We start from the raw sequence: 22,960 nt of genomic DNA on the forward strand, positions 1-22,960 counted from the left end.
TCAGGTTGGGAGGGGGTTAGGGATAGTGGGTTGTTTGTTTTTTTTTTTTAAGATTTTATTTATTTGACAGAGAGAGAGACAGCCAGCGAGAGAGGGAACACAGCAGGGGGAGTGGGAGAGGAAGAAGCAGGCTCCCAGCGGAGCAGGGAGCCCGATGTGGGGCTCGATCCCAGCACCCTGGGATCACTCACGCCCTGAGCCAAAGGCAGACGCTTAACGACTGAGGCACCCAGGCGCCCCAGGGATAGTCTTAAGTCTCAGGAATTTTGGAAGCAAGGTTTCCAGGATCTAGACGGGCTACTGCTGTGAGGAAAAGGTCATTCGCTACTGTCTAGTAAAACCCTAGTCATGAGACCCTTCAGACAGTGGGCCATATGCTTGGAGGATGATTGCTAACACGTATCTTGGGGAAGTAGAGATGAAGGAAGTTTCCAAAGGAATTTTTATATGTTAAAGTAGACTTACAGGGTCCTGGGGGTCGGGCTAAGATTGCCTTTCTCCCCTAGCAAAGTGTCAACATCGAGGTGGCCGAGCTTCCAAGGGAAGGTCATTCTGCCTGTCTCAGGGATTGGTCCATGGGCTGTAGGCAGTAAGGAGATCTCATTTCATTCTCTTGCCTTCGTTTCCCACATCAAGGAGACTGTCTTTGCTCAGGAACACACAGCGATTAGCCACTTGGTGAGAAGCTCAGAGCCAAAGGCAGAGCGAGGGCTACACTGCTCTGCGTCAGAAATGAGCAGGACTTGGAGATGCGAGAAGGAGAAGAGAGGAAAATGGCGAGGGCTGGGGGAGGGGGTCTAACCGGTGGGGCAACTACAGGGTTTGTAAGAAGGGTAACTCATATTACTGTTCTCAACCACTGTGATAGGGTCCCCCTTCTTCCCACCTCTTTAAACCTGGTAATACCTTCTAGCCTCACAACACACACACAGGCCTGTGTGGCCGGTTTTGCAAAAGTGAAGGGAAGAGGTGAGCTCCGTATTTGGGCTGATGTGGTCTGTGCAGAGCGCATCCGGGACAGAAGAGGACCTCAGTGCCAGGAAAAACAAGCCCCCAGAGTCCACAGACATGTGGGGAGAAGACTGGGCTTCAAACAAATCATATGGCAAATGCTTAAGCCAATCTTTAGCTAAATTCAAAGGAGCAGAGTGACCCCTGGTGACATCTGGTTTATCTGAGTAAAGTGTTTGCACTGCAAATAGGGGATGATATAAAAATATTGCGGAAAAAATTGGGAGAACATTTCATATAATCTTAGAGTGGTAAACATCTTTCTGAGTAAGAAATGAAATCGAGAAGCCATAAAAGAGAAGACCAATAAATATGACTGTAAAACATTACAATTTTCTCACAGAAAATACCATAAAGTAAAACGATTAAATAGTAAACGTTTTTGCCACACATATGACTAAGAAATGAGCTTCTACAAATGAATAATGAGCAAAACACTAAGAACCTCACCTCAGAAGAAGAAAGATTTCTACTTAGAAAAAACCCAAAAAAACTAAAGACTCAGGCATTTCATAGAAACAGAAGTTCCAAACTATTATAAATAGAGGAAAATCGGGGCGCCTGGGTGGCTCAGTCGGTTTAATGTCTGCCTTCAGCTCAGGTCGAGATCTCAGGGACCTGGGATTGAGTCCCGTGGGCTCCCTGCTCATGCTCTCTCTCTCTCTCAAATAAATAAATAACATCTTAAAAAAGAAAAAGAAAAACAGACTTAACTTCACTCATAATTAAAGCCTTCATATTGAACCAATAAAAAAGGACCATATCCCCCTCATGGGAACAGCAACGAACGGATAGCGCACAGCACTGGCAAAGGTACACAGAAGGGCTCTCGTATGCCGCTGGTGGAAAACAAATCGGCACAACTTCACGGGAGGGCAATTTAAGATGTACTTTGATTTAGCAGTTCCGCTTCTAGGAATGTTTCCTACACGTGTACTTGTAGACGTGAGCCAAGAAACACACACACGCTAAGCTGTTCAAGGCACCAGAATTTATAATGGCCAAGACTAGAAGCATCCACGTGTCTACTGACAGCAAAATGGCTAATGAACGATGGAACGCAGGTGTAAACATGAAAACAGACAGTGATGGATCGCCAGGTGCTCTCGTACGGAACGTTATAGAAGATATCCCGAACTCGGTATAGAGTGTGATTGAGAGCACGGGATCTGGAGTCAGACCGCTCAAGTTAAAATCCTGGCTCTACTACTGTGACAACAACAAAAATGAAAACAACTCGATCTAAAAATGGGCAATAGTTGGAATAAACATTTCTCCAAGGAAGACACACAACGGCCAACAAACACATGGAAAGATGCTCAATACCCCTAGTCATCGGGGAGATGGAAGTCAAAACCACAACGAGATACTTCTTGATGCCAACCAGGCTAACCCTCATGAAAGAATGGAAACGAAGTATTGGCAAGGGTATGGAGAAACTGAGCCCCTCACACGTTGCTGATGAGACTGTAAAATGGTTCAGTTGCTGGGGGAAAGTTCGGGAGCTCCTCAAAAAGTGAGACACAGAGTTACCCTACAACCCAGTAATGGCACGCCTGGCTATGCACCCAAGAGCACAGAAAACCACATGCACACACAAACCTGTACAGGAATGTTCACGGGGGAAAAAAAAAAAAAGGAATGTTCACGGAAGCAGTATTATCCGTAAGAGCCAGAAGATGGAAGCAACCCAAATGTCCATCAAGCGGTGATTGGATAAACAAAATGTGGTCTCTTCATACAGGCACCGGTACTCAGCCATAAAAAGAAATGAAGTACAGACAGAGGCCATGAATGGACGAACCTTGAAAACACAATGCTAAGTGAAAGGGATCAATCACCGAGGGCCACGTGTTGTATGATTCCATTTACAGGAAGTGTCCACAAGAGGCAAATCTATAGATTGGTGCTTGCAGAGGCTTGGGGAGAGGTGACCGGGGAGTGATTGCTGATGAGTATGCAGTTTCTGTTGAGGGCAATAAAAATGTTCTGGAATTGGATAGTGGAGATGATGGCACAACCTTGTGAAGAAACTAAAAGCCACCAAATTGTACGTTAAAATGATGAATTTTATTTTATTTTTTTTTAAAGATTTTATTTATTTATTCGACAGAGATAGAGACAGCCAGCGAGAGAGGGAACACAAGCAGGGGGAGTGGGAGAGGAGGAAGCAGGCTCATAGCGGAGGAGCCCGATGCGGGGCTCGATCCCAGAACGCTGGGATCACACCCTGAGCCGAAGGCAGACGCTTAACCGCTGTACCACCCAGGCACCCCTAAAATGATTAATTTTATAGCACGTAAATTGTGTCCTTTAAAAATCTCGGCTCTGCCACCTACTAGCTATTTGGCTTTAAGCGAGATACTTCATATTCCTGAGGCTTGCTTTCCTCATCTATAAAATGCGGATAATAAATACAAACTACTTTTCATAGGGTTATGTGTGGATTCAATGAGCTAATATATATGATGTGTTTAGAATGATGTTTGACATACAGTAAGCACTCACGAAACATTAGCTATTATGTGTCACGTTGAAAAAAAACGAAGTGCAAAATAGTATATATTTTATTGCAGTGTCTGTATTTTGTAAAAGGTTTATATTCCTTGATGTTCATCAGCCATTTCTACAAGGATATATGGGAAGATAGCGGTTGCCTCTGGGTAGGAGGCATAAGGCCCAGCATGAAAGAGAAATTTACTTTTTATTACATATCCTTCAATACTGTTTGACTTTACCATGGGTGAAGATTGTCTTCTCAATAAAAACTATGGCATTAAACAAAAAAAAAAAGAATGGGCAACAGGTTACATCAATGCTGTGCCTCTTCAGAATGGTGAAGTCACGTTAGCTCCTCAGTCAGGGGGGTCCGGCAGGCCCCCATAAATAGCTTGCTAAGCCAGCTCCCCTCTGGCACTTCCCTTCCCCTTGTCTCTGCCAGGCCATTGGCTCTCAGCTGCGGTCCACTCCTGTCAAAATCTGCCACCATCCACTCTAGCAGCTCGCCTTCCTCTCCTCACCAACGCGGGTCACAGAGTAGGACACAACTGCTCGTCACCGACCACCAGCCCTGTCAGCANNCCGTAACCACTGCTGGACTTTAGTTTCCTCATTTTATACTTTTTAAAAAAAGATTTTATATATTTGAGAGAGAGAGAGAAGGAGCAGGGGGGAGGGGCAGAGGGAGAGGGAGAAGCAGACTCCCCGCGGAGCAGCAAGCCCAACGTGGGGCTCAATCCCAGGACCGTGAGATCATGGTGAAGGCAGATGCTTAACCAACAGAGTCACCCAGAGGCCCCTATTTTCCCCATTTTGTAGAATAAGTTCAGAAAAGTTAGGGGCACTTGGGTGGCTCAGTCGTTAAGCGTCTGCCTTTGGCTCAGGGCGTGATCCTGGCGTTATGGGATCGAGCCCCACATCAGGCTCCCTGCTCTGCTGGGAGCCTGCTTCTTCCTCTCCCACTCCCCCTGCTTGTGTTCCCTCTCTCGCTGACTTTCTCTCTGTCAAATAAATAAATAAAATCCAAAAAAAAAAAAAGAAAAGTTAACCCACGTAAGTATCACAGTTCATGAGACGCAGCACTGAGATTTGAACCCAGGTCTGTCTGTCTTTTTCATCATGTCCGGCTACTTCTCAAAATTTCATTCCTAGATGCTGAGGGGAAATAGACAGTGGTAAAATATGGAGAAATGAAGGAGGTTCAAGAACTCTGAAGGTGCCATTGATGTAAAGGACCACCCTCTGAGGTTTGTGGGGAAGAGTTAGGGGAGGGGAGGAGAAGAGGAGAGAACACACATTAATCCAGGACCTTTCAAGTCCTGGGGACTTTGCTAATGGCAAAGCTCAGAGGTGAAAAAGGGTCAGACAGCTCTGTGTGCAAGTCTTGGCTTTCTCATTATTTGCTTTGTGAATCTGGACAATGTTCTGAGTGACCACTTCCCTTATTAATAAACTAAAGAGCAGGAGAAATTATCTCAGAGGACTGTGACAGTAAAATAAAATAGACGGCACGTACAGGTTTAGTTAATGTCTGACATATGGTAAGTGTTCATTACATGTTAATTATCATCACTACCTCAGGTAAACCTCATAAGAACACCATGACCCAGGAATCATCGTCCCCATTTTCTCGAGTAGGAAACTGAGGCTCCGTACTCTCTTTGCATTACACCAAGGCTCCTGTATTCCAGGCGAGTAATTTAAATCCCTGGAGAAATCCAGATGAAACGCTCACTCAACTAACTGGTACCTACGTCACCCAAGAATTAGCCTTGGGAGATTTCCTGACTGTATCACCCCAGAGTATAATCAGAAACACCGCAGTTCTTACCCTGACATCTTCACAGTGCTGGCTTTTCTCACCAGATCTCCTAGCCCCTCTTAAACCATCTCTACTATTACATTTCCAATCATGTGCTCACCTCCTTGGGAAGCATATTCTGAAGTTCTCTTGCTTCTGATATCCTCTTGACTAGTTTCGTAGCTTTCCTCAAGCCCAGAATCTGACCGTGATGCTCTGTCAATGTAATGTTAACAAGAAAAGGATCATTGGCACTTTTCGGCTGTGATGAGAAAGAGCATATGGCAGATCTCAGCTTCCTGTTGGTGTGAAAGTGCCTGGGGGCACGCGGATCATTGGGAGATGCTAGAGGAAGCGGCTCAGGTAAGTTCATGCAGCTGCATTTGCATTTCAGCCAGACACATACCTGCGGCCGCACACGTTTGTCCCTCTGCGTATCTGTCCATCCATCCATCATCCATCCACCCAATAAGCATCCACTGAGCATCTACTACGTGTTAGGCCCATGCTCAGTGCTGGGAGTAGACTATCTTCAAGGAACTCACAGTTTCGTGAAAAAAAAAAAAAGGCATGCAGTAGTAAGTGTAACACCAACTCCACGCCGTGCGTAGAATTCTCTACAAGTTACGCTATGGTTACAGAAAAGGAAGGAGAGGCTTGATGGCCACAAAAATACCATGCAGAGGTGTGCCTAGCTGGCTTAGTCAGTAGAGCATGCAACTCTTGGTCTCGGGGCCACGAATTCAAGCCCCATGTTAGGTGTAGAGCTTACTTCAAAACAAACAAACAAACAAACAAACAAACAAATAAAAATGCTAAGCAGAATCAGGAAGGGTGTTGAGAATAAAAGATCCAACCCTTGCACAAAATTATGGCTTTTCTGTGGGAGAAGGTTAACAGCCTATTTTAAAGATGGGCCAAGAGAAACAATAGATCATGTATAAAGGGGTAACAATTAGAATGACTGCAGAGTTCTCAACAGGAACAATAGAAGGCAGAACACAATAGAATGAAATCATCAAAGCACTGCGGTAGACTTGTGTACCCAGCAAACTATCTTCAAGGACAAAGGTGAAATAAAGACATTCATAGAAAAACAAAAATTACGGGAAGACAACTGTGATGAAGGAACTGCTGAAGATTCTCTTTCTTATTCTCTCTCTCTCTAAATATCTATCTAATATTTTTTTCCAGGAAAAATAATCCCAGAAAGATGGTCTAAGCATCAGGAAGCAGTAGGCAAATAAAATGATAGTTTAAGAGCAAATAAAAATTATCTACAATAATATGTATAATGTGTCATTTGTGAGGTTTTAAAATAAGACAGAACTAAAAACACTAGATTAAAATAGCATTTGGGTCTGGAGGGAAGAGATTGGAGTTAAATTAGTCCGAGACCTTGATTTGTTCAGGAAAGGTGGGTTAAGATATTAATTAACTTTAGATAAAGCTAAAAATGAATGAGAGAAATTCAAATGCATATAATAAAGTGAGGTTTCACCATCTTGGTCCTATGGACATTTTGGCCAGACGATTCTTTGCCGTAGGGGTTACCTTGTATGTTGCAGGACGTTTAGCGGTATCCCTGACCTCTACCCACTAGATGTTGGTGGCAATCACTCCCGGAGACACTTAGAGCCAAAAATGTCTCTAGACATTGCTAAATGTTCCTTGAGGGTGGGGAGAGAGATTGTTCCTGTTTGAGATTCACTGCAATAAAGAAAAATCTGCAGTAAAGAATATAGAGAGAATATGTAACTTCCAAATAATTAGAATAATATGGAGTAAGGGAAAAAAAGAACTCTATCAGGATTCCAGTTGTGGTTGGGATGGACTAAACACACTCTACCCCATCTCCCACTCAATGCAACTGAAAATCCTGGACATAATGGATGGGGTGCCTATCTGAGGACTCTGAAAAGTAGATGGTAGCAGGTGACTTGGGAAAGAAAACCAGAACTCAGAATAAGAACCATATGGCAGAGAGTTTCCTGGATTTCTTCTTTCCCCTCATATGTCCCAGCTCAAAGGCAACATGAATCCCAGAACTGAGCACCGGGTGAAGACAGAAGGAGACCTAACAGAAGCCCTCTGTCTGTGGTCCAAAAGTGAGAAGCCCTAAGGGACAGCAAGAGTGGGGGAAACCCTGTTTTGTTCTGTCTTCCACCCATGCATCTCAGCAGGCCCTCTTCCTAAAGCTGCAACCCTACACGGTAGTGACAGCAGAAGAAGTGGCAGCTGGACAGGCATCTAAAACTGTGAGGGAATCCTTCTCTGCACCATGGGCTTGCACAAAGAGTGTGAAGGGAATCTCTGTTGCTTTTTTCCTCTCTGTCCTCCTCCCAGTTGGCCCATGGAGACTCAGTCATAGGAAATATGCAGAAGAGTGCAGAGGCTGAAGTTCCAACTTTCTAGCAGAAGACCAGACAGGGGTGCCTTTGGAGCCAGAGCATGGGGAAGAGAAGAGAGGTCAAGAAAGGAATCCCATAAAATTGTGTATGGAAGCCACGCTCACCCGAGCTGCACACACATAAGTGTATCTGACCCTAAACAGCATAAAAAAGGCTTTGAGAACTGAACTGCAAGGCAGCTCACTGCTCAGGTCTCAAAAGTGGTCCCTGGGTGGCACATGCGTAGGATGGATCCAGATGGCATTGCAAAAGTTTTGAACACTGAACTGGCATTGAAAGTGCAATCTACAGAAGGCAGAACTTGTGATCTGACCCTAACTGGGTGAATTTCCTGCTGAAACAAAACAAAACAAAACAAAACAAAACCAAAACAAAACAAAACAAAACATTCCAACTGTCTCAATACATTCAAACCAGACTCAAATCTTATAACATTTAAAATGTCCAAGGGTGCCTGGGAGGCTCAGTTGTTAAGTATCTGCCTTTGGCTCAGGTCATGATCCTAGGGTCCTGGATCGAGCCCTGCGTCCGGCTCCCTGCTCAGCGGGGAGTCTGCTTCTTCCTCTCCCACTCCCCCTGCTTGTGTTCCCTCTCTCTCTCTCCTCTCTCTGTCAAATAAATAAATAAAGCCTTTAAAAAATAAATAAATAAAATGTCCAGAATACAATCCAAAATTACTCAACATAAAACAATGAGGAAAGGTTAATGAATTCTCAAAGGAAAAAGACAGTCAGCATCACCCACCCTAAAATGACTCAGCTGTTGAAACCATCAGATAAAGACTGTAAATCATTCATTACAACAATGATGTAAGAAGTAAGGGCGAACACTTTGAAACAAATAAAAAAATAGTAACTCTTAGTAGGGAAAAAGAAGCTATGACAGGGAACCAAATAGAAATTTTACAACTGAAAAATACAACAACTGGAAAAAAAAAATTCACCGGATGGGATCAATAGCAGAACTGAGGTGACAGAGGAAAGAGACAATGAACTTGAAGATAAATCAATAGAAATTATCCAATTTGTCTTTGACAAAGCAGGAAAGAATATCCAATGGAAAAAGACAGTCTTTTCAATAAATGGTGTTGGGAAAAATGGGCAGCCACATGCAGAAGAATGAAACTGGACCATTTCCTTACACCATACACAAAAATAGACTCAAAATTGATAAAAGACCTAAATGTGAGGCAGGAATCCATCAAAATCCTAGAGGAGAACAGAGGCAGCAACCCCTGTGACCTTGGCCACAGCAACTTCTTGCTAGACTCATTTCCAAAGACAAGGGAAAAAAAGGCAAAAATGAACTACTGGGACTTCATCAAGATAAAAAGCTTTGGCACAGCAAAGGAAACAGTCGACAAAACCAAAAGACAGCTGACAGAATGGGAGAAGATAATTGCAAATGTCTTATCAGATAAAGGACTAGTATCGAATATCTATAAAGAACTTATCAAACCCAACACCCAAAAAACAAATAATCCAATCAAGAAATAGGTAGAAGACATGAACAGACATTTCTTTAAAGAAGACATCCAAATGGCCACAGACATGTCAAAAAATGCTCCGTATCGCTCAGCATCAGGGAAATACAAACCAAAACCACAATGAGATACCACCTCACACGGGTCAGAATGGTTAAAATTAACAAGTCGGGAAATGACAGATGTTGGCGGGGATGTGGAGAAAGGGGAACCCTCTCACAGTGTTGATGGGAAAGCAAGCTGGTGCAGCCACTCTGGAAAACAGTATGGAGGTTCCTCAAAAAGTTGAGCTACCCAACAATCCAGCAATTGCCCTACTGGGTAAATTTTCCCCAAAGATACAAACGTAGTGATCCGAAGGGGCACCTGCACCCCAGTGTTTATAGCACTGTCCACAACAGCCAAACTATGGAAAGAGCCCAGATGTCCATTGACAGATGAATGGATAAAGAAGATGTGGTTTTTTTATACCATGGAATATTACTCAGCCATCAAAAAAAAAATGAAATCTTGCCATTTGTAATGACGTGGCTGGAACTAGAGGGTATTATGCTAAGCAAAATAAGTCAATCAGAGAAAGACAATTATCATGTGATCTCACTCATATGTGGAATTTAAGAAACAAAAGCAGAGGATCATAGGGGAAGAGAGGAAAAAAATAAAACAAGAAGAAATCAGAGAGGGGGACAAACCATAAGAGACTCTTAATATAGAAAACAAACTGGGGCGCCTGCGTAGCGCAGTCATTAAAGCGTCTGCCTTCAGCTCAGGGCGTGATCCCGGCGTTCCGGGATCGAGTCCCACATCGGGCTCCTCTGCTGGGAGCCTGCTTCTTCCTCTCTCACTCGCCTGCTGTGTTCCCTCTCTCGCTGGCTGTCTCTCTGTCACATAAATAAATAAAATCTTTAAAAAAATATATAGAGAAAACAAACAGGGTTGTTGGAGGGGAGAGGAGTGGCGGGTGTGGTAACTGGGTGATGGACATTAAGGAGGGCCCATGATGTAATGAGCACTGGTATTATATAAGACTGACGAATCACACCTCTACCTCTGAAACTAATAATACATTATATGTTCATTAATTGAATTTCAACTTAAAAGTTAAAAAAAAAGAAATTATCCAATTTGTGTGGTATTTTCTGATACCACATGTCTGGTTCTTCTACACCAATTCTCTAATTCTCTGATATATACTGGGTCTCCAACAATAAAATTGAGTTCCAAATCTACCTAGAGTTAGCCTCAGATCCCACAAGGTAAAGAACTCAGTCTGACAAAACTGTGTCCACTTCAGGCACCAGTCTCAAATGGGATGCCCAGTTACCCACATTTCTATCCAGCCTATTACAAATTTGGGGGTTCCTATGACCCACTCTCAAGTTTGATAATTCTCTAGGATGACTCACAGAACTTAGGAAAGTGCTATATTTACCTTTACAGATTTATTGTAAAAAATGCAGCCCAGGGGCACCTGGGTGGCTCAGTTGTTAAGCGTCTGCCTTCAGCTCAGGTCATGATCCCAGCGTTCTGGGATCGAGCCCCGCATTGGGCTCCCTGCTCAGCGGGAAGCCTGCTTCTCCCTCTCCCACTCCCCCTGCTTGTGTTCCCTCTCTTGCTGCCTCTCTCTCTGTCAAATAAATAAATAAAATCTTAAAAAAAAAAAATGCAGCTCAGAGGGGTGCCTGGGTGGCTCAGTCGGTTAGGCATCTGCCTTTGGCTCAGGTTGTGATCCCGGGGTCCTGGCATCAAGCCCCACATCGGGCTCCCTGCTCCATGCGAAGCCTGCTTCTCCCTCACCCTCTGCCACTCCCCCTGCTTGTGCTCTTTCTCTCTCTCTCACTCAAATAAATAAAATCTGTAAAAAAATAGGCAGTTCAGAAAGATGGAAGAGATATGTAGGGCAAGGTATAGGGGTGGAAGGTCCATGCCGTCTTCAGCATACCACATTCCCAGCACACTGATGTGCCCAGCAACCTGGAAGTTCACCAAACCACACCGTTCAAGAGTCTTTATAACTCAATCTCCAGTCCTCCTCTTTTCCCTGGAGTTTGGAGAGGGTGGTGCTGACCGTTCCCACTCTACTCCTGTTTGGTCTTTCTGGTAACTGGAGCTGATCCTGAAGCCGCCTGGAGCCCCAACCTGAGTCATTGTATTAGCAAGCACTCAGGTGTTGTTGAAAGACGTTCATTGTGAATAACAAAAGACACTCCCGTCACTGGGGAAGCTCTGAGGGTTTTAGGAGCTCTGTGTTAGGAACTGGGGACAAAGACCACACCTATATTTTTATTATACCACTCGATCTGAACAACGTGGAAACAAAAGACTGAAAAAAATGAACAGGGCCTCAGGGACCTATGGGACAATATCAACAGGTGTAACATCTGCGTCATCAAAGTCCCATAAAGAAAGGACAAAGAGTGTGGTACAAAAAAAAATTATTCAAAGAAATAACGTCTGAAAACTTTTCCAAATTTGGCAAAGGACAGAAATTTAAACGTTCAAGTACTTCTACAAACCCCCGAACAAGTTAAATCCAAAGAAACCCACGCCCACACACATTGTAATCAACTGGCTGAAAGACCAAGACAAAAAAAAGTATCTCGAGGGCAGCCAGAGAAAAATGCATTACACAAAAGGGCAACAACTATGTAAATGCCTGGATTTTCTCATCCAACCATTAAGGCCAGAGGGCCGTGGAATATTTGAAAGGCCTAAAAGAAAAGAACTTCTGACCCAGAATATTCAGAAAAAATATCCTTCAGGAATGAAGGTGAAGGGGCGCCTGGGTGGCTCAGTCGGTTAAGTGTCTGCCTTGGGCTCAGGTCACGATCCCGGGGTCCTGGGATCGAGCCCCACGTGGAGCACTCCGCTCAGCAGGGAGCCTGCTTCTCCCTCTGCCTCTGCCTGCTGCTCTGCCTGCTCCTGTGCTCTCTCTCTCTCTGTCAAATAAATAAATAAAACCTTAAAAAAAAAAAGAATGAAGGTGAAATAAAGACATTCTCAGATGAAAGAAAACAAAGGGGCTTCACTGCCAGCAGGCCTATTGTAAGTGAGATACTAAAGGAAAGGTGTTTTGTTTTGTTTTGTTTTCAGGTCAAAGGAAAATGGTACCAAAGGAAAACGTGGAACTTCAAGAATAATGAAAAAACAATATGGGCGCCTGGCCGGCTCAGTTGGAAGAGCAGGCGACTCCTGATCTCAGGGTTGTGAGTTCAAGCCCCACATAGGTGTAGAGATGACTTAAAAATAAAAATCTTAAAAAAAAAAAAGAAAAAGAATGGGAAAACATAGAAATTATAAATATTTGGTCACATACAGTAAATATATAATATACATAGTAAATATGTAATATACTGTATATATTATTGTATATATCCTATTTTATATATATGTGGTTCTATACAGTACAGATAATAGTCTATTTGTGTCCTCTTACATGCTTCAAACTGTGTACGATGATCACTTTGGAGGACGGTTCCTCAAAATGTCACCATATGACCTGGCAATTGCACCCCTTGGTTTACATAGACCCAAGAGAAATGAGAACACATGGCACACAAAGTCTCGTACATGGATGCCCATAGCAGCATTCTTCATAAGAACTACAAAGTGCAAACAATCTGAACTGAATAAAAATGAACAGAGCATATCTAAAACGTCTGTGAAACGCCGCAGTCTGCAGAGGAAAATCTATAGCATTAACTGCTCATGTTAGAAAAAAAGGTCTGGGGGGGCGCCTGGGTGGCACAGCGGTTAAGCATCTGCCTTCGGCTCGGGGCGTGATCCTGGCGTTATGGGATCGAGCCCCACATCAGGCTCCTCTGCTGTGAGCCTGCTTCTTCCTCTCCCACTCCCCCTGCTTGTGTTCCCTCTCTCGCTGGCTGTCTCTATCTCTGTCAAATAAATAAATAAAATATTAAAAAAAAAAAAAAGAAAAGAAAAAGAAAAAAAGGTCTGGGGCACCTGGGTGGCTCAGTCGTGAAGCATCTGCCTTCGGCTCAGGTCATGATCCCAGCATCCTGGGAGCAAGCCCCAGGCCAGGCTCCCTGCTCGGTGGGAAGACTGCTTCTCCCTCTCCTGCCCCCACTGTGTTCTCTCTCTCACTGTCTCTCTCTCTGTCAAATAAATAAAATCTTTTTTAAAAAAGAGTTCTCATTTTCATTCGGTTCAAAACATTTTCTAAGTCCCTTTGATACTTCCTCTTTGACTCATGGGTCTTTATGAATTGAATATATAATTGGTCTTTTGTTTTGTTTTAAGTAGGCTCCACACCCAGCATGGAGCCCACGTGGGGCTTGAACTCACGACCCTGAGATGCAGACATGAGCTGAGATTGAGAGTCAGACGCTTAACTGACTGAGCCACCCAGGCGCCCCTCCTTCTGATTTCCTTAGTAGCATTTTCCTTTTTCTAGCTTACATTATTGTAAGAACACAGCATATAATACACATGCCATACAAAATACGTGTTAATCACCTGCTCACGTGGTTGGTGCCGCTTCCAGACGACAGTAAGCTAAGAGTAGTTCAGTCTTCGGGGGAGTCAAAAGTTACGTATGGATTTTTGACTGAGCGGTGGGATCAGCATCCCTACCCCCTGTGCTGTTCCAGAGTCAACTATATGTTTACATTTTGCAAAGTCTCCTACAAATATTTACCTCTGTTTGGGATCTGGATAGATCGCTCAATGGTGGTTCCCAAGCTGGTTTTTGTGTGTGTTTGTTTGTTTTAATAACAGCTTGATTGAGGTGTAATTCACATACTCAGAGCCTTCATTTCTCCATCAAGAAAAAGGATTGTTTAATTTTTTGGAATTATGAGGACATGTGTGAAATTGTCTAGAATGATACTTAACAGTTCCTGTCCTTTGCTTTCCCAGGTTCTGTATCGGTCTATTCGGCATCCAGCAGTTAGAGGGCAAAACTCATGGCCACAGTTGTTCACGCCTCCCCTGTGACCCAGAGCCCGTGCTCTGAACCACCCACTTCTCTAACTCCAGCACTCCAAGGTGGGTTTTCCCCTGCCCTAAATCACCCCGAGGCCAGGTGCCAGACAACTAGGGACAGCCCTACACCCTAAAGCCCACCAAGGTCGCTCAAACTAGCTAACCCTAACCTGTTAGCCTTTTCTTTTCTTTTTTTTTTTTTTTTAAGATTTTATTTATTTATTTGATAGAGATAGAGACAGCCAGCGAGAGAGGGAACACAAGCAGGGGGAGTGGGAGAGGAAGAAGCAGGCTCACAGCGGAGGAGCCTGATGTGGGGCTCGATCCCATACCGCCGGGATCACGCCCTGAGCGGAAGGCAGACGCTCAACCGCTGTGCCACCCAGGCGCCCCATCCTGTTAGCCTTTTCATGCCTAATCTTTTGTAAAGAAATCCCGGTAAAGTCTGTGGCCTATGCCTTCCCCTTGCTCTGTTCTGCCTCCTGACGGACCCTGGTGCTTCCTCCCATGGCCCTTAGTGGGCCTCTCTTTCTACGAGAACTGTGAGTAGCAAACTTTTATTTCAAAGGCATTGGCCCCTCTGTGAGTCACTCAGTCTCCTTCATAAACGAACATCTGGGCACAAATCAATCCCTACCTCAATCAAAGCTGCTTTCTGACGGGGCCACGGGGCGGGGGGTGGAGCGGGCAGTCATCGTGCCTTGGGTTTTTTTCTTCCATTGCTAACCACCTCTCTTCCCCACAGATACCAGCACCGTGCTGAACTCACCGTCATCAGAGTGGAACTTAGTGCTCGTTGAACTGAAAAATAATTCTTTTTTTTTTAAAGCTTTTATTTTTTGATCGATTCATGAGAGACAGAGAGAGGAAGGCGGAGACAGAGGGAGAAGCAGGCTCTCCCAGGAGCAGGGAGCCCGACGCGGGACTCGATCCCAACCTGAGCTGAAGGCAGATGCTCAACCGACTGAGCCCCCCAGGCGTCCCCTGAAAAATAATTCTGTCCTCTTCTCAGATACCACTCGGTGCCAAGGCCCGGGCGAGAACTACAGATGTAAACTAGGGTGGCAAATTATGTTTGAACAAACCCAAGCAGCCAGGGCTTGGGAGAGCGTAACGCAGTCAAGACGCCTCCTTTTGTCTAGGTAGTGAACCCACCTGTCGCAGCATTCTGTGTTTGGGACCTATCTGCTGAGCTCTTCTTGGCTGAAGAGTCCTTCTCAGTGGTTGAATTTGTACCAGGAGACTCCAGCGGAAAAAAAAAAAAAAAAAGAATAAATTTAATAAAACTGGTGATGAGAGGAATACAAACAGTGTACACGAAACTTCCTAGACATGGCTCATTGTTCTTAGAGACAGAGCATGTGGAGGGAGACCGTTCAGCGCAGCCTGAGCACTCAGCCCTCCGACCCAGGAGCGCGGCCAAGAGGTGCTGCTGCGGAAAAGTCAGACGCTGGGGATGGAGCAGGCCGGGGTGCCAGTCCCAGCCCTGTCCCTCCGAACAGCTGCTAATCTTGGACAAGTCCCTGAACCACTTGGTGGTCTTGGTTTCCTCCTAGGTTCTTAGGAGGATGAAGTCCCCACGTGCGTGCAAAGCACACGAGCAGCCGCTCCTGGAACGTGCTCCGCGAGCGTTCCTGCCATTGTTGTCACACACACTCACTGCACCTTCCTCAGGGGACATTTTACTGAGCAGCAGCCACCGTGTCTGCCCCCGGGCACACCTTGGGACCTAGTTCCTGCCCAGAGGAGCTCCCAGTCTAGCCGCGGAGAGCAGTAAATAGACAGTTTCGCTAAGGGGTGGAAAGTATCACCTATTTCCTAGACAGGTAATGTAAGTTGGGGTTAGGTGAGTGATAGAGACTCAAAATGACAGTGGTCCAAACTAGGTAGAAATGTCCCTCCCACATAACAACAGTCTGAAGGTAGGCACTCCAGGGCTAATACGGTATTTGCACTGTGATAAATCCTTAGGGACTCTGACTTCTTCCAGCTCGTAGTTACAACATCCCTAAGATAGGAGCCTTGTCCGTAGAGTCCAAGATGGCAGCTAGAGCGCTCCGATATTGGGGAACAACTAACAGTCTGCCACAGCCATACGAGCAGAGTATCATCGGAAGCCGATGACGGGGCGGGTGGGGGGGAAGGCTTGATTCTGTCTGGGGGAGAGCTGGAGGGCTTCCAAGGAGAGAAGACACTTCTGTTCTGTCTTTAAGGATGAGGAGGAGTTTGGCAATGTTGAACAGATGGCCCACCAAGTGGCAGACAAGCAGTCCACCAGCCGCAACAACCACTTTGCTTTATGTAAATATGATATTTGAATGGGAAGCGCGCTGAAAGGACTTCCCGTGTCCCGTGCAGCTGGCTGGCCAACAGCTACTGATTTTTAGAGCGTAGAAATGGGTCCTGGGATGTGTCAGAGAGAAAACGCTCCCGGCTCGATGAAGCATCACAGCTCCTTAGAGAGCTCTATAGTCCAGCAGAGAATAAATGCACTTCACTGGACTCCAGTCCTGGGTGTAAGTCTCTTTGTTGGAGAGGCAGCAGGGCCGCGCAGAAGGACTTTAGACTGACCGTGTCCGGATGTCACCTGAGGTCAGTTATGTGGCCTGGGCTAAGTTGTTCACCTCTCTTGAGTCTATTGCTTCCTTTGTCAAAGATAACAATCACCTGCCTTGCAAGCCCTAGAGAAGACACTTCCCCATTTAGTTTCTTGGGTTGTGACCAGTGACGACGTCCGAGCTGTGAGGCAAAGCAGCTATCATGCGGTGGCGGGTAAGCTCAGACTGCTCTGGGATCCCCTCCCCACCACGGCCCAGAGGAGATGGAGCCCTCCTGCCCCCCACGCTCACCCTGCTGCTCGAGATTCCACACGCTGAAGGCTCAGCTGCGATGGGACAGGGTGGCCAGGGAGCCTGTTTTTGAGCCGATGTGAGATTCAATCTGGGGCTGCCCGGAAGTGTCTGGGAGGGCAGCAGGCTTCACAGATCTGGTATTAGCAGGTATGGGCATGAGCTGGAGGAGCTGGGGTCATTACTGTTAACGACCCTTACTGTCCCCATGCTCTGGAACTTGGGAAAAGTGGTTAAAATGAGTAGACATTCCAATAGGACCTGACTGAACAATCTCAGGCACTTCCTGTCCCTGGACTGAATCTGCAAAAATGGGTATTAGTGGTGATGTTCATTCTGCAGGTAAGAACACAGAGGCTCAGTTTTGCTGAAAGGTGTACGATTGAGAGGTGGCTTCACCTGGAGGGAAATTTAGATCTTCTGGAACAAAGCTAGTGTGTTTTCCTGCTTTTACCTACAGCTCCATGGTGGTCATTCACTCCGAGCTCCTATATGTTGTCACAGATATGGACAACTTGGGTAGGACTTGTTCTTTCTTTAACCCAGACCCCTCCTCCAAAGCCTAGTCCTGTAGATTGAACCACCTGGGTGACATCTGCATCCATGCTTCTCACAGGTACGTGTTAAAGGTAACAAGTTCAAAGCTGAACTCTTGGTAGCTGTCCCCTACCTCAAAGGCTCCACTCTCCCTCTCAGCAAACGGCACTATTCAGGTGTCTAAGCCACACACCGGGGAAGCCTCCTTGGCTTCTTCCTTCCTTTCCTCCTCCCCATTCCCAGAGCCAATCGCTTAGCACCTGTTGAAAGACCTGGCTCCAAAACACATTTCAGGTCTCCACTTCTCACTACCTGCAGTCACTTTCTCTTCCTGAGACAACCCCAAAGCCTCCTAGCTGGTCATGTGTCCCCTTCTGTTACATTCTCCATATTCAGAAGACAGTGATTTTATAAAAATATACATCGGAGGGTGTCATCTCCCTGTTTTAATGGATTCCCATAGCACTTAAATTATATCCATATTCCTTACCGTGAGCCTCCCAACTGTATGGGACCTGGCCCCTGCTACTTCCCCAGCCTGGACTCCTGCCCCTCTTTCCCACATGAGCTGGGTGATGGTATCATTGGCCTTCTCTCTGTTCCTTGAATATCTCAAAATTTTTGAGGGTTTTTTTTTTTTTTTGGCCTCAGGGCCTTTGCACACACTGTTCCCTTTTTCTGGAAGGTTCTTCCATTCACTCTTTTAACGGCGGACTCCTCAACCTTTGGTTCTCAGCTCAAATGGCTCTTTCTGGCGGTGTTATCTGTCACGTGTATGCCCTTCCTTCTGCATACACACAAGAGCCATGCCCCAAGGTGAAAGACTTCTTTTGTGGCTGCGATATAGACATTTCCCTATGGTCTACCCTCTAGATGCATCACACCTGCCCGCCACTTCGAAGTATAAATGACCAACATGACGAAGTGGCCCCAGGCAGACTCCACTGTTGGGAAGACTGCTGACAGGAAAGCAGAGCGGAGGTTTGAGTATCCAGTCCCTGGGAACGCTGGTGGGGGCACAGCTGTGTCCCTCTGCAGGGGTGGGACAGCTTGGCATCGTTCTTGCTGCCATGGCCTCTGAAACTAACATGCCCGCCCTTCCTGGGGAACGGTGCACCACTGTTTTCCTTGAATACGTTTCCTCCTGGAGGAGATTCCACTGTTTGCAGGTAAGAATTCTGATGATGATTTCTCCAGATATGAGAAGAAGACTCCCCACTGAGCAGGGAGCCCGATGTGGGGCTGGATCCCAGGACCCTGAGATGATGACCTGAGCCGAAGGCAGACACTCGACTATCACCCAGTGATTCTTCCTTATAAAGACCTTCTTTGACAATCTTCTCTAATATTTGTTAAATGAATGACCCCGCCTTTAAAAGGTAGGGGCCCTTAGGTACGGCTGAGCCTCACGCAGAAGCCAGATATACCGTTAGATGCTTTTTCGTTCCCACTGGACAGACCCCCAGCAGTAAGCAAGAGAAGGACAGACGACAGGTCAGACTTAAAACAACTGAACCGCGGACTCTTAGACAGATGGCTGCCATTGAGAAACATCTTGAACGCAGACAGCTATTTCTGTGAGCAGATGGGAAAGTGTGTCTGCTGAAAACAAGAGACAGGCTCTGTCCTCAGCGTGGAATTCCACCCGTCCGTCCTGGTTCACCAGTTACGACTTCAGCTGCCTTCACGGCTGGAAAGCTTTTGATTATTTCTATTTCTGGGGCAGAAAACGGAATTCTTTAGCTGGGTTCCTGAAATAACTGTCAGGAGATTTTACGTATTTCGGTACAAAGAAAATACATTTTGTTTTACACGGTGGTGACAGGCAGTGCGGAAACACTCAATAATATTGTGATCTTGGTCTCTGAGTGACAGCGATGCCCTCTGCAGTGCCCGCTTTGTCTCGGCTTCTTGGGGGCGGCCACTATACGCCAAGCGCGGGACCAAGACTTCACACAGATGGCCCCATTCATGAGGTCAAGGGCTCTTTGTTGAGTGTCGTCTTTGGGCTAGGTCCCCCCCTAGGAGCTGGAGACAGAACAGCAAGGAAAGGGGCCTTGTCCTCCTGGCGATTACATTTTAACAGAGCGAGTCAGACACTAAACCAAACATAAGCCCCTGGGAGGGACGGCAGCCTGCGAGAAGCGCCCTCCAGGGCATTCAGTCCCCCACGTTCAGTGCCCCGCGTGGTGAGGGGAGATGGGCGGTCAGGACCCGCCAGCCTCGCTGGGGCGATGTCAGTGCTACTGGGATCTGAAGGACAAGAAGGAGCCAGCTGTTCCCTAGGAACTCTGAGGACAAAGCACGTTCCAGGCGAAGGTCACAGTGCAAAGGCCCAACCGGACACAGGCCTGGAGTGTCCAAGAGGCAGAAGGAAGTCTGGCGGGCTGATGTCTGGCGCCGAGGCACTGAAAGGATGCCAGGAGCCTGGAGACAGAGGTGGGGGCCAGACTGCAGGGCAGCCCACGTCAGCCCAAGGAGTCTGTATCGGATTCCAAGTGCACCGGAGAAGGGAGAAGCTGCTGGAGGTTTTCAGCGGAGAACAGTCTCACCTGTCTCACCTGGTGTTATGTCTGTGAAAAGGTCGCTCTGGTCACTATGTGCAGAGGGGGCTGGGGCCAAGGGTGAAAGGGAGGAGCCTGGGAAGACGCTGCCGCCCTCCACCGGGAGAGTGTGGATGCTGGGTGCTGGGAATCCGCAACCTCCTCCCCACTTTCCATGTTGATGACGAGGGAGAAGAAGATGACGAGGGCTGAGGACATAGCTGACACCCTGCAAACCGCACACCCCCCCCATTCCTGGGTGGGACATGTGTGACATTCCTCCAGGAAACTTCCGACTACCTTAATGTTAACGCCTTGCTAGAGGGGAAAACAACCTTAACTAGACACTGGCAAAGCCTCCAGTCTGGTAGGTCCTCCTTAGCAAATGAACGTTCTTTTAAAAGCCTCCCTTACCCTTACCTCCCCCAACCCCATAGTATAAAACCAATTGCTTCTCACAACCCCAGGGCAGCTTTCTGCCCCGGGGTCCTGTCCCTGTGCTTTTTTTTTTTTTTTTTTTTTAAAGATTTTATTTATTTATTTAACACAGATAGAGACAGCCAGCGAGAGAGGGAACACAAGCAGGGGGAGTGGGAGAGGAAGAAGCAGACTCACAGTGGAGGAGCCTGATGTGGGGCTCGATCCCATAACGCCGGGATCACGCCCTGAGCCGAAGGCAGACGCTTAACCGCTGTGCCACCCAGGCGCCCCTGTCCCTGTGCTTTAATAAACCACCTTTTGCACCAAAACCACCTCCAGAATTCTTTCTTGGCCTGCGGCTCTGGACCCCATCCCACCGAACCTCACCTACAGTGCAAAATGCATCACGGAGATCCCCCCTGGTGAGGCCCAGGGGGCAGCTGGATACCCCAGGGTGGGGAGGGAGATCTGGGTGTTACTGGCATATGGGTGGCATTTAGAACCAGAGTGATGACGGACGGAAGGCTGGCTGAAGACAAAGCACAAGGGGACACCCTGCGACCCCCCCCCCCCACTCCTGGGTGGGACACGTGCGACATTCTTCCAGGAATCTCCCAACTACCTTAATGTTAATGCCTTGCTGGAGGGGTAAACAAACTTAACCTGACAATGGCAAGGCCTCCATCATCTCCTAGGTCCTCTTTAGCATATGAAAGTTCTTTTGAAACCTCCCTTTTCCTTACCCCCCCACTTCCCCATCCCCCAACGCCCGGGTATATAACGGCCACTCCTCAAGGCCCCGGGGCAGCAGCTCTTTCTGCCCGTGGGCCTTAATTCCGTGCTTTAATAAAACCACCTTTTTTGCACCAAAGGTGTCTCAAGAATTCTTTCTTGGTCGTCGGCTCTGGACCTCACCCCACTGAACCTCATTTATATGCCAAAACCACATCAAGAGGACCAGAGGAGACCCCTTGGGAAGAACATATAGGTAGAGGGGAAGGGGCAAGGACAGACTGACAGGAAGGAAGGCACTCGCAAAACTCTGGCAACACAGAAACCGAGAGAAAAAAGTGTCTCAAGAAGATTGGAGCAGCCAACCACGTGACATGGACCGGAGGGGGGAGCAGATTAGGGTTGGGGCCCCGGAGGCAGGAGCAGTGGCTAGGACGCACTGAAGGCGGGAGCCGTGGGTGCGGCTGAGGCTTTTGAGAAAGCCTGGTGGGAAGGGTGGCAGGAATTGGGGGTGCGGAGGCAAAGGCAGAAGGTGCCGGAGAAGGACTCTTCGAGGATGGGAGCGATCCAACAGGGCGGGAGAAGATGGTGATAAAGACGGGGGTTGTGCCCACAGGGGGCGAGGTCCAGACCCAAGTGCGGGAGGGCCCTCCCTCCTTAGGCACAGGGGCCTGGTGGACGGTGAGGGTACAGATGGGGCTGTCGCCTCGGGGCAGGAAGGTGAGGGCCCTCCTGCTGGCTGCTTCTAATGGTAGGAAGAAGCTGGGGCGGGAGGGCAAGTGGGAAAGGCGGCCGGCGGTGCAAGGTTTCTGGAAAGGGAGACCAAGTGAAATAAGGGTTGGGGGGAGGGGAGCCTGGCAGTGCTGCGTGATGAGGGAACCGAAGGCAAGCTGAGGACAAAGCAGAAGCTGACACCCCACAACCCCCCCCACCCCAACGGGAAATATGTGACATTCCTCAGACACTCCTGGCGGCCCTAAAGCTAAGGAAAGGAAAAACACTTACAGGGACCACAATCCTGCAAGACAGGGGTCTCGCTCAGTTTGCGAATGTCTTCGCGATCTACAGGAACAAAGCATTTCCATCAATAACCTGGCTTCCAGAAGGCAATGTAGAGAACGATTAAATGTCCTTATAATCTGCAGCCATCCACAGACACTTGAACTGGGCAGAGTATAAATGCCCAACTATCTTCATGAGAATGCCTTACTAGACGGGTAAGCAACCTTAACTTGACAATGGCAAGGCCTTGGGTATCCTGTGAGTCTTTAACATATGAAAATCCTTTGGAAACCTCCCTTTTCCTTCCCTCCCCCAAACCCCTAGTGTATAATCAGCCGCCCCTCACAACCCCGGGGCAGCAGCTCTTTCTGCCCACGGGTCCTGTCCACCTGCTGTAATAAACACCATTTGGCACCAAAGACACCTCAAGAATTCTTTCTTGGTTGTCACCGCTGGACTCCACCCCACCGAACCTCACCTATATTCCAAAACTACATCACTGGGACGCGTGGCAGCACGTGGCAAGGGCCCAGCTGGGGTGTGTGGCCGCAGACTGACAGGGAGCCCGGCCACACCGTCCCGTGTGCTGCAGTCTTCAGGGTGTCAGGAAGAAGGCCCTGCTGCTGCTGTACTCATTTCACAGCCGTAGAAAGCAAGTCTTGGGGAGCTTAGGTAGCTTGTCTGAGGCCACACGGCTCCGCGGCTATGGTTGGAACCCGGGAGAGGGT

At 47.2% G+C, this 22,960-nt stretch overlaps 1 protein-coding gene across 1 annotated transcript in view; it reads right to left on the minus strand.

Annotated features, from left to right (window-relative positions):
* FAM227A (family with sequence similarity 227 member A) overlaps positions 1-22,960 on the minus strand; it is a 76,322-nt gene that overhangs the window by 24,244 nt on the left and 29,118 nt on the right. Inside the window, exons 11-12 of the mRNA XM_008705556.2 lie at positions 15,305-15,392; positions 5,433-5,527 (exon numbers count right to left, since the gene is read on the minus strand). Coding sequence (XP_008703778.1) covers positions 5,433-5,527; positions 15,305-15,392 — 183 coding nt within the window. The remainder of the gene's footprint in view (positions 1-5,432; positions 5,528-15,304; positions 15,393-22,960) is intronic.

This window comes from Ursus maritimus, unplaced genomic scaffold (assembly GCF_017311325.1).
Source record: "Ursus maritimus isolate PB19 unplaced genomic scaffold, ASM1731132v1 scaffold_21, whole genome shotgun sequence".
NCBI lineage: Eukaryota > Metazoa > Chordata > Mammalia > Carnivora > Ursidae > Ursus > Ursus maritimus.